The following is a 15,595-nucleotide window of genomic DNA, read 5'->3' as shown; positions in this document are numbered from 1 at the left end:
GTGCTCCTCCCTAAATTTCTCTACTTTTTTAGAAACACCCCAATCCACATCCCAAGGAACTTCTTCAAGAAACTGGAGAGTCAGTTGGGGAATTTTGTCTGGGCTGGGAGACCTCCTAGGGTGGCCAAACAGCTACTTCATCTCCCCCTTTCTGGAGGTGGATTGGCTCTCCCTAACTTCCAAATCTATTACTGGGCCACCGTCCTGGTCACGGTCAGGTGGTGGTTGTCCCAGCCCAGACGGAATCCGGCCATCAGACTAGAGGCAGCCATTCTGGGATCATACGCAGCCCTTAGCAACCTGGCATTTAGAGACAAACAGGCCGCCCCTGCAGTTACCACCCCCATGAAGATGACCATACAGGCATGGCAGGATGCAAGACCCTTCCATGTGTCCCCACATACGCCTTTGTGGGGTAACCCTCTTCTTCCTCATTTCCACTCCCTACCGAACCCCTCAGAGTGGGCCGGGAGGGGAATACTAACCTTAAAGCACATAGTCAAAGAAGGCACAATAATCTCCCTTCAGGGTATGATGTCTCTGTACTCACTACCAGCGACTTGGACATTCCGTTACTGCCAGCTAAGGCATGCCTTTAGAACCCAATTCCCACAGAAAATAACTATGGAATCGGACTCAATTGAAGGGCTCCTAACCTCCAGCACCATGGGTCGTACTTTATCCTCCCTTTACCTTTATCTAACTGTAGCACATGATGCTAAACTGACCAAATCTTTTGACAAATGGAAATCTGACATACCCACCCTGGATGATGAGCTGTGGGAGGAATGCGTTGCCACATACATTTCATCAATGATAGCATCGCAACTCAATGATAGCATTATACAACTCAAATTTTTACACAGGGCCTGCTTCCCCCTGCAAAGATTAGCCAAGATATTCCCCCTGAGAGACCTGCTGTGCCCCAGATGCAGACATGAAATGGGTTCCTTTTTGTACATGGTCTGGTCGCGGCCCAAACGTATTCCTTACTGGAACCAGATAGCTGATGACTTGACGGAGATATCGGGCACCCAAGTCCCACTAGACCCCTTGACTCTCCTCCTGAGCAATTTGGAGGAGATCCGAGGGGATAGATACACCAAGCTATTTCTGACATTCTCCCTCTTCTATGCCAGAAGAGAAATTCTCCTCAAATGGAAGGCAACCGATCCTCCGACCCGAGAGTCCTGGTGTTGCTCCATTAATGCAGTCCTGCCCCTTTTTATAGACTCACTTATGAAAGCAGACAATGCCCAGCAAAATTCGACGAAGTCTGGTCGGGGTGGATAGATGCGAATGGATGAACTTCTTGTGAGAGCTAACTGAGACCTACTAATACTCATGTGACCTCCTACTCCCTTTCTTCTTATCACTCTACCCTAACTGCCCCCCCCCCCCCTCCCCTGGCCCATCTTGGACCACTATCTAGTCGTTCTGTCCAGAATTCAGGCCCAAGAATGGGTTGATAATACTGCGGTATATTATCCTTGCTGAAGTTGGGGTAGAACTGGGCATCTCGATGTATGATCTTGTGACCCTGTACGATTGTCCTAGATTGTAACCAATCCTTATATGCATACCGTATGTACCTGAATACCAGTGCTTTTCTATGTAAATGTAACGTTAACACTATTCTGTTTTTCAATAAAACATCTCTGTTAAAAAATTTTAAAAAAACAGACTGTATAGGCTTGCTTGTTTTTTAGTATGTATAAAATATAAAAAAGATTCTATACCTGGCTTAATGCAGACAGGGCAGCAGCCCCCTGGGGGTATCTGCAACTTTCCAGAGGGGCAGGTTACATCCTCGCAGTCAAGTGGTTCACACACCTTCTTCCCTTGTGAACAAATGCATATGGTACATTGGCGAGGAGTCCAAGCCGCACCATCATACATGATCATCCCATTCACCAGGCACTGTCCTCTTCCTGGAAGAGAATTATATTTTATAAACAACATTTTACAACAATTATAAAGGGTTTCCATTAAAGATTATTAAAAGTTTCATTTACATTGTAGCAAGGGAATTATGGATAGTCAAGAGATCACAAAAATGTTGCATGATCTGAAGATTAAAACATATCAGCTGAGATTTGGGGGGCTTAAAGTGTATCTAAACCATAACCCAAAAATGTTATATATTTTGGCTTACCAGTTGTAGATGTGCTGGCTGCATTGTTTTTTGTTTTTCAGGCTAAGCACAATTTTAGCAATTACTGAAAATACCCGTTCATCTTGCAAGTGACCTTGTCACTTCCTGTGACCAATTTGAAAAGTGTATACCGTGAGGGATGGCATCCATGGTAATGAAAAATTGATTTTGAGTTTACATTCATCTTAAAGCTAAACTGCAGGAAACTTTGAAAATTTTCTTTTGCAGTAGGGCTACCCCTGCACTGCAAGGGTTAAAGGAGAAATATGGGAATTTTTTTTTTTTTTTTTTTAGAGTCATACTTACCTAGCTGGATGCAGCATTGCTCTGATGCTGGATCTGTCCCCTGCTGACTCTAAGATTGAGAACCGAGCTGTCAAACACCGCTGATTGCTCAGGTTCTCAGAGCTTCCTGAGCAGAGTGCTGGGAACTGTCAATCACTGCTCTCTGCTCTGCCCCTCCAGCACTCATTGGAGCACTGGGCTGTGGAAGGGGTGGGAGCAGTCAGCTCAGGCTCTCAGCGGCTTGCTGAGAAGCTGAGCCGGGTGGCGGTCCAGGCGTGTGGGTGGATCCTGACCATATGGTGGTGATCTTTCCCGAGCCTGGACCAGCTCTGTGAGCGCTGTCGGCCCGCTATCTGCTGAGAATGGGTCACAGGAGTATAGATCAATCTGAACGTCTGTGATCCAAAGGAGAAGTAAAGCCAAATGAGCTTTGGCTATACTTTTACTTTAACTGCACTTGTAGGACTAGGGGACATAGAAAAGTAGATTTACTTACCCAATCCGATGCTTCTGCATGCTATACTGTTCCCTATAGCATCTTCTCCTATTGTCATCAAGATCCACGCAGGGTCCATAGCTCTGCCTTGGACATGAGAATGCCAAGAGAGAGTCCACTGCTGGAGCATGGGGAAGTGCCATCTGTCAGGGGAGCGAAGGATCGGGTAAGTAAAAAAGCCTTTTATATGCCCTAAACTAGCCTTGCGCAACCTTTTTACCCCAGTGGAACCCCTAAAAAAATTTTGAGGTCTGTGGGAACCCCTGCTAAAAACAATTAATTACATTCCAATGGGAAAAAATTTCTTTACATTGGATGTCAGTAGGAAGACTGCAACTGTTACAGTAATGGTCATAATGCCATCCTTACAAACAGCCAAAAGAGATCATTATTGTCATACTGCTGGCTTTGCCAAATGACACTGGCCCTGGAACTTTGCAGGCAGCATCAAATGGGAGGTCAATCAGCCTCAATCCAAGGGAGCCATGGTAACCTCTGAAGGAACCCTTGGGTTCCTTGGAGCCCTTGTTGAAATTGGCTGCCCTAGATCAAATGAGCAGTTAACCCTTGCAGTGCCGGCATAGCCCCACTACAGGAGAGAATTTATTTTTAGGCTTCCTAGAGTTCAGCTTATGGGGGTAATCTGGATCATACAGCACCAACATCTCCAGCTTCACTTTTGAATGAAACAGTTAAAGAAAATTGATGCAACTCCAATAACATCTGAAAGTAATAATATGAGGAAAAGAGGAACTAGGCAATTATCACTAGCTTCTGATTTGCAAGGACTTGCTGTTTGACAGGGCCTGGTTTTTACCACCGTCCTCTTATACATTATGTGTGCTGAAGAAACTACTGACTACGTCAAAGATTTTACTTACTAGAAAATCTCAGTTGAAAGCCCAAATTCAGCCAAACCCTTGTGTATTCAAGCACCTCCTGTTGGATATTTAATTTAGTTTGTTATGGATAATACAACAGGGGAACTGCTTATAATGGGCACAGCAAATGCCTAGAACTGAGACCTCAAGAGCAAATATCCCACCAAAAGGGGCTCTTATGGTTGGTTTTAAACTTTAGCATAGGGGTGAACAACTGGAGGCCCACAAGATGGCTATGAATGCTACGCAACACAAAATTATAAACTTTTTTTTGTAAAAATGCATTTACACTTAAAGAACACATGACGGCCAAAGTAAAAACAGTGTCTCTTTATTGGACTTTAATAAGTTTTGTCTTCTCAAAAAATAAATATCCTACTCTTCACAATCACCTTACTTGTGTCATCAGTTTTCAGCAGCACCTATATTTGTGAGCGACTATTTTTAAAGATGAAGCACACAAAGGGCAACATTTTAACCAAAATATCTGATGAGCACCTTAAGAATTTATTGAGAATTGCTACTACATCCTTACAACCAGATATTGATGTGTTTGCTTACCAAAAACAATGGTTGCCTCTTTTATTTTTATAATAAAACATATTTCAAAAAAAAATTAAGTTTTATTACTCAGATGCATCATCTACATCAGTGACCGTTAAAAATATATAAAATAAAATATACTAACTAATATACTAATACTATACTAACATAAAATATACTAACAATAAGAATAGCTGATGAGCAGAAAAAGTCAGGCAGATGACAAGTCCTCCTCTTCCAATGTGGACCAAGAAGGTCAAATGGTTGGACACCTCTGCTCTAGCATCTTCCAAAAACCTAAAGATTGGTTGTGGGTGGACTGACCATAAGGCTCGGTTCACACAGGGGCGACACGACTTCAGGACGACTTTGTGAGGCAACTTGGAGACGACTTGAACACAACTTTTAGACACGACCTGGGCGACTTACAAGTCGCCCCAGGCCAGGCGACTTTTGCTGTGGCCAATGAGCTCTGAAGGGGGAACTCCACGCCAAATTTCTGAAAAAAATTTGGCGTGGGTTCCCCCTCCGAGAGCATACCAGAAGGGCCTGGTATGGATTCCAAGGGGAACCCCCTACGCTGAAAAAAACGGCATGGGGTCCCCCCAGATCCACACCAGACCCTTATCCGAGCACGCTACCCGGCCGGCCAGGAAAGGGGGTGGGGACGAGCGGGCGTTCCCCCTCTCCTGAGCTGTACCAGGCCGCGTGCCCTCAACATGGTGGGGTGCCTTGGGGGAGGGGGACAGGACCCCCGAAGTCGGAAGAAGAGGGCGGCGGCGAGGAAGAAAGCCGGGCTCCTCCGCTAGTAAAAGAGCTACAAGAAGATAGCGGAGGAGTCCGGCGAGAAGACCCCCGAAGACGGAAGACCCCCGGAGCTGTGCAATAAACTATTTTATCTTGTGTGTTGTGTTTTTTTTTGTACTTTATTTTACAGGTGAATGGGTAGGGGTACATTGTACCCCATACTCATTCACATAGGGTGGGGGGCCGGTATCCGGGGGCCCCCTTATTAAAGGGGGCTCCCGGATTCCGATAAGCCCCCCGCCCGCAGACACCGACAACCAACGGCCAGGGTTGTCGGGAAGAGGCCCTTGTCCTCATCAACATGGGGACAAGGTGCTTTGGGGTGGGGGGGCCGCACGCCTCCCCTCCCCCAAGGCATCCCGCCATGTTGAGGGCACGCGGCCTGGTACGGCTCAGGAGAGGGGGGGCCGCCCGCTCGTCCCCACCCCCTTTCCTGGCCGGCCGGGTAGCGTGCTCAGATAAGGGTCTGGTGTGGATCTGGGGGGACCCCATGCCGTTTTTTTCAGCCTTGGAATCCATACCAGACCTAAGGGCCTGGTATGCTCTCGGAGGGGGAACCCACGCCAAATTTCTGAAAAAAATTTGGCGTGGAGTTCCCCCTTCAGAGCTAATAATTCTGTTAATGTCGCCTCCGTATAGACAGAGATCCGACTTGGAGGCGACCTCCATTGAAATCAATGGGTACAAGTTGCCTACAAGTCGGATTCAAGTAGTACAGGAACTTCTTTTGAAGTCGGAGCGACTGTCAGTAGCGTGCATTAAGACGGCTCTCATTCACTTACATTGATTTTTAAATGTTGTCCGACCTGAAGTCGGATCAGAGTCGCCCCTGTGTGAACCGAGCCTTATGCCCCGTACACACGAGAGGGATTAAGTCTGACAGACCTCCAAAGGAGTTCCGCCGGAGTTCCGACGGAGTTCTGGCGGACTTTTCGACCGAACGGACTTGACCACACACCATCACACCAAACTCCGACGGAGTCGAACGTGATGACGTACGACTGGATTCGACGTAGGAAGTTCCTAGACAGTAGCCAATAGCTGCCCTAGCGTCGGTTTTAGTCCGTCGGAGTAGCACACACACGAGCGGATTTTTCGAAGGGGACCGGGTCCGGCGGAGTTCCGTCGGGAAAATTTAAAGCATGCTTCATTTCTAAAGTCCGTCAGACTTTAGCTTCGCTAAAGTCCGTTGCAGCCCACACACGAGCGGATAGTCCGCCGGACTCAGTCCGTCGGAGTTTGGATGTCGAAAAGTCCGCTCGTGTGTACGGGGCTTTACTGTGTTGCTTTTTGCAATTTGAAAAATTGGTGAAGCCTTTATTTCCTCATATTAAATGTTTCCAGGTCAAATAGGTCTGATATTTGCCCTGGTAATACGTTTGGGGAAAACCTGATCATCGCACTTATATGAATTAGTTGGACATCCCATTCAAAAACCATGGATATCAATGTAGCGTTGAGCCCACTTTGTGACTATAACTGCCTAAACCCTATGAAGTCTTTTCACAAGGTTTTGGAATGTGTCTGTGGAATTTGAACAATTTTGTGTGTTCAGGTACTGATATTAGCTCACAGCAGTTCATTCAGATGCTCAGTTGGATTGAGGCCATTTAAGTTCCTCCTCTTTATGGAGCTGGCTTTATGCACAGGGGTGCATGTTGGAAATGAAAAGGACCTTACCCAAACTGGAAATACAGGGTTGGAAGAGCACAGTTGTCAAAAATGTATTTGTATACTGCAGTCTTAACATTTGGAACTGGGAACACCTGAATTCAAAAATGTGGCTTTGGAATGGAATATTCAAGTGTCCACAAACTTTCCGCAGCACAGAGGCTTTTCCTTCCGATTTACCAAAACCATATAATATGAGGTCAAACCTTAGGAATTTCAATTTGTATGCAATCAGGCCGGCCCTTGCACTAAATGTTTTTGGTAAATCTGAAGACAAAAATCAGCAGAAAATCTGATAGGGTATATGGGGCTTTAGCTAGCTAGATATCCAATTCAAATGCATGAGTATTATTTTAGGGTTGAGCCCACTTTGTGATCTTAACTTCCTCCACCCTCATATGAAGTCTTTTCACAAAGTTTTGGAGTGTGTCTTTGGCAATTTGTACCAATTTGTTTGGTCTTTGGCATTCCAAGTTGTCCCAAAGATGCTCAGTAGGGTCGAGGCCACTTGAGTTCTTTCACACCAAACTAGTCAAACCATGTCTTTAAGGAGACCTTGCTTTGTACACAGGGCCACAGTCATGCTGGAACATAAAAGGCTGGAAGAACACAATTGTCCAACATGTATACTGTAGTCTTAACATTACCCTTCACTGGGAACCCCCCAACTCAATAATTTGATTTTGTAATGGGATATTCAGGTGTCCACAAGCTTTGTGTAGCACAGTGGCCTAGTGGTTAAAACGCCTTCCGTGCACCACTGGGGTCCTTGGGTTGAATCCTAGCCAGGGCACTATCTGCATGGGGCTTGCATGCGTTTCCTCTGAGCACTCCAGTCTATTCCAACACTCCAAAGACATGCTGGTAGTGTAGCACCACCACCCAAAGGAGCCGCTTGGTAATTTTGTGTTCTCCGTTCTGTGCCTGAACTCCAAGAACAACGTCAGCCCCTCTGGAACACCTGGTTGAATAAAATCGCTACAAGCTCAAATAACAACAAGTGTAAAATACCTTTTGCTTGGTTGTGGGGTATTGCCAATAATAAAAACACACCCGTTTAGGGGTAATACACTCGGATTAGCATAAGTAACTATTTAAACAGAATTTTACACACAGGAGACAAGTTAGAAAACAGGCTGCTAAACAGGGTAAAAGAACTATACCCAAGTAGTGAAAGACATATGGTTCTATATCATTTGCCAGAATCAAGGTATCAGTTAGAAAGTTAGCAATAAACAATGTACAATACAAACTCTAACCACCTAAACTGACAGGCTGGGCAAGGAGAGCATTAATCAGAGAAGCAGCCAAAAGGTCCATGGTAACTTTAAACGATCTGCTGAGATCCACAGCTCAGGTTGTCCCACAGGACAACGTCAACTATTAGTCCTGCACTCCACAAATTTGGCCTTTATGGAAGAGTGGAAAGAAGAAAGCCATTGTTGAAAGAAAGTCATAAAAAGTCCCGTTTTAAGTTTGGGGGACACAGCAAATGTGGAAGAAGGTGCTCTGGTGAGATGAGACCATAATTGAAAAGCATCCTCACAACATGATGCTGCCACCACAATGTTTCATGGTGGGGATGATGTGTTCAGGGTGATGGGAAATGTTTGTTTTCCACCACACATAGCGCTTTGCTTTTAGGCCAAAAAGTTCAATTATTGTCTCATCTGAACAGAGCACCTTCTTCCACATGTTTGCTGTGTCCCCCACATGGCTTCTCGCAAACTGAAAACTGTACTTTTTATGGCTTTCTTTCAACAATGGCTTTCTTCTCGCCACTCTTCCATAAAGGCCAGATTTGTGGAGCGCACAACTAATAGTTGTCCCGTGGACAGATTCTCTTATCAGAGCTGTAGATCTCTGCAGCTCCTCCAGAGTTACCATGGACACACAGGCGGATCCTATTTACTAATTAGGTGACTTCTGAAGGCAATTGGTTCCACTAGATTTTAGTTAGGGGTATCAGAGTAAAGGGGGTTGAATACAAATGTACGCCACACTTTTCAGATATTTATTTGTAAAAAATGTTGAAAACCATTTATCACTTTCCTTCCACTTCACAATTGTGTACCACTTTGGGGTTGGTCTATTACATAAAATCCCAAGGGGTATCAATACTTTTTCAAGGCACAGTAAGAGCTTTGTGGTGTCATTGGTTAGAAAGGGGAGTAGTTTGAAAATGTTGCAGAGGTTAAGGCGTTAAGACTTGGACAGTGATTGGACGTGGGGCTTAAAGGATAGATCAGCATGCAGTCCAGAATTGAACTTCATATTACATAAAGAAATCTTGACCTGAAGCTAAAGGCATTCACTCCTGTCATGACCTCTCCAAGACCTCTTGCGGTCAGCACAACTGGAATGCGTGACTTTTTTATGACCTGACCATCTGGTAACATGTCAAAGGTTATCCTTTACCTCGTTTGTTGTTTGTCTATAATGTGCCATTCCAAATTTGACAATCCTTTCAGATTGGTTATGCTGTCAAAGTTAACTACTGTGACCGATTTATGAGCAACTTGTCTGGCTCTCCTCTCCTGTAGACCGCATACCTAGTACGTGATCCGGCACGTTGTGGTAGGGGGCTTGTGCTGTGATTGGACACAATAAAAGTCTAAGCCAATCGGTGGGTGCCAACCAATGGATGTCCACTGGCACCTACTGATCACAGAGAAGAGACACAGGACAGAGCTCTGTAAACAATGTAGAGCTCTGGTCCTGTCAGCAGGAATGTTCTGGATTGTGTTTCCCTGCAAAGCACATCCCTTATTAAAAGCAGTACATAGTACAAACAAAAACACAGGCTAGGCACATATTTAACCCTTTGATCGCCCTAGATGTTTAACCCCTTCCCAGCCAGTGTCATTAGTACAGTGACAGTGCATATTTTTTAGCACTGATCACTGTGTTAGTGTCAACGGTTGTCATGTACTCTATACTGTATGGTATTACAGTATACCATTCTATCATGAAGTAAAAGGAGTATGTTTTCAGTGTTAGCTTGATCTGGTCGATGCCCTAAATTTATTAAGACGTTTTTTTTTGTTTTGTTTTTTACATTTTTTTATTGGATATGTTTTATAGCAGAAAGTGAAAAATAGTGTTTGTTTTTCAAAACTGTCAGCTTTTTTTTATTTATAGCACAAAAAAATGAAAAAAACCGAGTGGTGATCAAATACCACCAAAAGAAAGCTCTATTTCTGGACAAAAAAAAAATATCAATTTTATTTGGGTACAGCATTGTGTGACCGCGCAATTGTCAGTTAAAGTAACGCAGTGCCAAAAAGCAAAAAAATTACCTGGTCAGGAATGGGGGTAAATCTTCCGTGGGATAAATCCAATGGGGTAAATCTACCGTGGGCAAATCGATTAGGATAAATACCCTTGTTCCAGAACATTGAGCCTGGGTTCACATTAGTGCGGGTCAGGAACCTGTGTATAATCACATGTGCTGAACTATAGCAGATGAGTAGGGTTAACATTATTTAATGAATTGCATCTCCACACATCGGTATTCCATGGTAGCCAAATCGTGTGGTGCCGCAGGTCCATGAGTTTAGGTGGGCTAAACGTGACATGTGTGCGCAAACGCGCTGCACATATAGGAACCAAGCATAACTAGGCATTCTCCTTTGGGGAATGTCCATACACAATGAACAGTCTTTTGTAGTCCACCGAGGAACTGGTTCTGTAGTACAGTGGTTCTCAACCCTGTCCTCAAGTACCCCCAACAGGCCATGTTTTGGAAATTTCTCTAATACCAAGCCATTGATTCTGATTTAAAGCACCTGTGCAAGATAAAGGAAAACCTGCAAACATGGCTTGTTGGGGGTACTTGAGGAGAACCACTGCTGTAGTGCACCAAGGAGCTGGTTCTGTAGTCTACTAAAGGAACTGGTAACCAGATATGAGGCTGGTTTCAGTGTGGCCGAAGTCAGCTGCCAATCCTAAGCCAATCAGCTTCCGCCAGGACATTCCCTATTCTGCTCCCTCCCCTTGTGCTACCCCCCCCCCCCCCTATTTGAGCCCTGATGCACAGGATCCAATAATATATAGGGGCACACTGCATACAATAAAACAAATTTACAGCAGAACAAAAACAAAACAAAAAATGTCAGGACCAAAAACCAGTGATTTACCCCGCTGTACTTTTTTCTGTCACTAGATGTCCTCAGGCTAATAACCAGCATCAATAAACCCACTTACTCTGAGCCCAGGTTTTTTACTGGACAGTAAAAAAAAGAAAAAACACATTAATGAGCTAATTTCTCTGTCATTCCACTCTCTCCTCCTATCAGCTTGCTTCTTTTCAGCGAATGAACGGATTGCCTCCTTATTCTGCTTTTTCCCTTTACACTCCAGCACTGCTGTACAGGGACTGCAAGAGGCTGATAGCAGGTCAGATTCAGCACTGTCATAGAGCACAGTCCTGTCTGGCAGGGAAGGATACCTCATCTTTCTCTGTTGCAGTTTCACCTTCACTTACAGGTCTCCTTAAACCCCCCTTAACCTGTAAGTGGAGAGTGAAAGAAGAATCAGCAGACTGACAAGATAATTTCTCTCACTCTGCTCTGTCCTCCTGTCAGCCTGCTCCATGCACTGCAGCAAATGCAATTAGTTCATTGGCATCTTTACCCTCCCCTCTCCAAGATCTGCTGTTTGACTGCAAAATGCTGATACCGGGTCAAATTCTGGTATTTGCACGGCTTACATAAAAAAAAAAAATGATGTGTATCAATGACTACAGCATTAATATGTATCTATTATGTCTGCCTAGAGTTCAGCTTTAGCCCAACTCAAGTAAAGGTAAAAACCCTGCCCTGCAGTAAGGTAGTGCATGCGCTGTAAGGGTTACATGCTCCCCCCAGCAGGTGCCGCTGCCTTATGCTCCATCAATGGAACATGCATCGGTCTTAATGACATCAAAGGCATCCAACTGACAAGGGCAGAGAAGATGAGGCTCCGTTTCTAAGACGAATCTAACAGTTTGGAGGCGCCTGCAGGAGAGGTTTGGGTAAGTAAAATGGCTCTTCGCACCCCCAGGACCTAGACAAGCATCTAACTCAGGGGTGGGCAAACATTGGCCCTCCAGCTGTTGTGGAACTACAAGTGTCAGGAGGCCTTGCAAGACTGACAGCTATAAACACAACTCCCAGAGGCATGATGAGACTTGTAGTTCCGCAATACCTTGAGGGCCAAAGTTTGATCAACCATGGTTTAACCCTTGATATGGGGGAAATTATTTTTCTGGAGTTCAGCTTTAATCATGGCATAATAACAAACTACCAGCAGGTGATGCTGTAGGGAACGTTTCAATTGCTGCTCCCAGTTTCGGAAAAACCCAATGAACCATAAAAGTAGGAACCCCTGTATTATTACCCTCAAACAAACCAGTGATTTACTTTAAAATCCCTATAACACATATTTTCAGTTTATTATAATTGCATATATATATATTAAAAAAAACACCTTACCTGGAACCAAAGGACTCCCATTTCCCGGTACAATAGCTTTCCTATGTCTGTTAGACGTTTCCTTCAGGACCTTCTGAGCTGGAGGAGAACGTCTGGCCTCCACATGTTTGGAACTGCTTGCCTTTTGGCCAGTTTGCTGCGGCCCTCCATTACCAAGATTCCCTTGAGGCTTTTGGGCCTGTCCATTGTACCCCAAAAGTGTCACCATAAACACAAGGAAGAGCAGCTTCATTTTGAGGAAATTGTCCCGATTCCAGGCTCGGCTCTTGTTGTGTTGCTTCTCTGACCTGCAAAGCAACTGTGCAAACTTCTCAAAGCTCAACCCAAACTTTTCCAAGATGAAACCTCCCAAGAGAGTTCAGCTCCGTTCCCGTTCAACGAATGTATTTTCTGTCCAAACAAACACTTTCATCGGTTGCCATTCCCCTTCAACGTTGGGTTAGAAGAAAGCCTGGTATTTTTTTCTACACCTTACAAGTATTGGTTGAGCAAGCACTTTTTTTTTTTTTTTTTTGATCAAGCCGAGGTTTATGAGAGATTGGAATAACAGCAGAGGCAGTCAGTGCTTTGGATATAAGGTTTCACAGCAGCATCTCTCAGCTAAGGTTTGCGGCCTAGTCTCCATGAATAGGGCCTCTGTTTGCTCATAAGCAACACGCCGAAGAAGGGGGAGAACGAGGAATTAGGCTTGGGCTAATACACAGCAAGCCTTTTCTGCTATTTCCTGTGTGGAGTTGCAGTGTAGACAGAGTTTTGGAAGTTTATCGAAATATAACACATTGCAAGTTTACCAGTCAAGCTTATAAGTCACAAAGATTTATGGACGCCTATATCCCCACCTGGACATCTGCTCCAATTACTTAAGACAACTTAAAGATTCTGTAAGCCCCAAGTAAACAATGTTAAAGATTTAAAAGGCCCTTCCTATGTATTTATTTAGGTAACCCTCGCCTAATAAATAACATTTTGTGTCCTTCGTTTTGACTTATACGATCTGTCAACAAAGTGTAAACCATCAGTGCCCTTCTGCCCAACCTTGTTCCTTTAAGTACCCTCAATGGGCCATGTTATGGGTATTGCCCTTAGATGAAATAGCTGCCATAAATACCAAGCCATAAACATTGATTTAAAGCATCTGTGTAAGGTGAAGCAAGTTCTGAAAACATGACCTGTTGGAGGTACTTGAGGCAGCTCTCCTGAGCCGTGTCTAGATTGGGAACCAACATGTTAGACCAGACACAGGAGATTTACCTGAAAAGCTGTAACCCCACCGAGGAGAATGTATTAGATAAAATGTTGTAATACAGTACATGTAAAGCCAAAACGTTTTTCTAGTTTTGAATAGAGCAGGGAATTGCTAAAGGGTTAGTTCACCTGTAGGCAGGTGCAGTCTACTTTCTCCACCACACGTGGTGCTCAAACACAGCCACATTGCAAAAGGAGAGGAAGTCAAGGAGAACACGGTTCCTCTATTGCAGGGGTGTCCAAACTTTTTTCAAAGAGGGCCAGATTTGATTAAGTGAACATGCTTGAGGGCCGACCATTTTGTCTGACATTCTTTAAACCATTAAAATTCGGTCTAAGTGTGTTCATCCGAGCGCTAATACACGGCCCAACAAGAATTCTCCTGCCTTTGTGCTGTGTGTGGTGAATAGAGCTCGGGTGCGTTATTTGGATATACCGTATTTAATCAGCTTATACCACAAACCTTAACTTTAAAAAGGAAGTCTCAGGGAAAAAAAAAAAATCTTACATTTTAAATAAAGACACGTGAAGCAAAATAAGGGTCAGTGCCCATCTGCAGCCTCCACCGTATTGTCATGAATGCAGCCCACAACACATTGCCATGAATGCAGCCCACAACACATTGCCATGAATGCAGCCTACAACACATTGCCATGAATTCAGCCCACACATTGCCATGAATGCAGCCCACAACACATTGCCATGAATGCAGCCTACAACACATTGCCATGAATTCAGCCCACACATTGCCATGAATGCAGCCCACAACACATTGCCATGAATGCAGCCCCCATATTGCCCTGAATGCAGCCCCCACATTGCCATGAATGCAGCCCCCACATTGCCATAAATTCAGCCCACACATTGCCATGAATGCAGCCCACAACACATTGCCATGAATGCAGCCCCCATATTGCCATGAATGCAGCCCCCACATTGCCATGAATGCAGCCCACACATTGCCATGAATGCAGCCCCCACATTGCCATGAATGCAGCCCACACATGCCATGAATGCAGACTCACCATTGCCATCAGTGCAGCCTGATTCATGTCCTCTGCAGCCTTGGAGGAGACAGTAAGGGGGGCGGGATGAGCGCCGACAGACATACAGGAGAAACTCCTGTTTCTATCGACGGCCTCTTTAATTGAAAGTCCCGCCTCCTGTGATGGACAAAACAGTTGTCCAATGGCAGCGCAGGACGGGACTTCCTTTTACACAGGACGCTGTGTAAACAGGAAATACTCCGTCCTGTATCCACGGCACTCGTCCCGCCCCCTCCATGGCAGCCAGCATGTCTATCTTTTGTGGCCTCCAGCGATCAAGGATTCGTTGGGGGCCACAAAAGATATATATGTGAACATTACCAGACGGCCCGTCTGAAACTGGAACGCGGGTCGCGATTGGCCCACGAGCCAGACTTTGGACATGCCTGCTCTATGGTTTCCTGGGTCACTGGAGGAGCTATCTGATTGGATGCTGATGCCCTATGTGACTCTGGCAGCCATCTTGGGTCAGGCAGAGTCTATTTAAAACCCCGACTCCCAAGCTTGGCATCCATTTCTTGTGTGGATAGTTTAGGGACAGGTCACCCTTCTGTCAGGGGCAGTAATTAGCAGGGAGAGGTTTCAGACAAGTAGGGAAAGATCAGCGACACGCCATCTTTCCTGGAAGCCTCCCTGTGTGGGTACTGAGCAGCCAGGTCGCATTTCACCCTTCGAGACAGATGCTGTTAGTGCACCTACTGTTGGGCACCTAGTTGGAGATCTACTGCTAAACTCTTCATTGCATCATTTTGTGAGTGCACCCAGTGGGGTTGCCTCCCTGCCAGGTAGTTGTGCTTTTTTGAACTTCAGTACAGTTCTGTTACCACAACTGGAAAGTGGGTGTTTGCTGCCGCCGTGCCACACTGCGCCTCCCCACACATCTTTACCAAGAAATTGCCTATGCAGGTAAGGGGTGCATGTAAATAATGACTTTGCTATAGGTGTAGACCATCTTTATCACTCTCGAAGCCTGGCTGAAAAACTCCCTGAGC

The 15,595-nt window shown here is 45.1% G+C and overlaps 1 protein-coding gene across 1 annotated transcript in view; it reads right to left on the bottom strand.

Moving 5' to 3' along the window:
- Positions 1 to 12,925, bottom strand: part of ECM2 (extracellular matrix protein 2) — an 85,608-nt gene extending 72,683 nt beyond the window's left edge. The window contains exons 1-2 of the mRNA XM_077478860.1: positions 12,313 to 12,925; positions 1,740 to 1,931 (exon numbers count right to left, since the gene is read on the bottom strand). Coding sequence (XP_077334986.1) covers positions 1,740 to 1,931; positions 12,313 to 12,544 — 424 coding nt within the window. The 5' untranslated portion in view covers positions 12,545 to 12,925. The remainder of the gene's footprint in view (positions 1 to 1,739; positions 1,932 to 12,312) is intronic.
- Between the last annotated feature and the right edge of the window lie 2,670 nt (positions 12,926 to 15,595).

Source organism: Lithobates pipiens, unplaced genomic scaffold (assembly GCF_037356315.1).
Source record: "Lithobates pipiens isolate NorthernLeopardFrog02 unplaced genomic scaffold, aLitPip1_a1.2 Scaffold_1, whole genome shotgun sequence".
Taxonomy (NCBI): Eukaryota; Metazoa; Chordata; class Amphibia; order Anura; family Ranidae; genus Lithobates; species Lithobates pipiens.
This window is presented reverse-complemented; position numbering and strand designations above follow the sequence as displayed.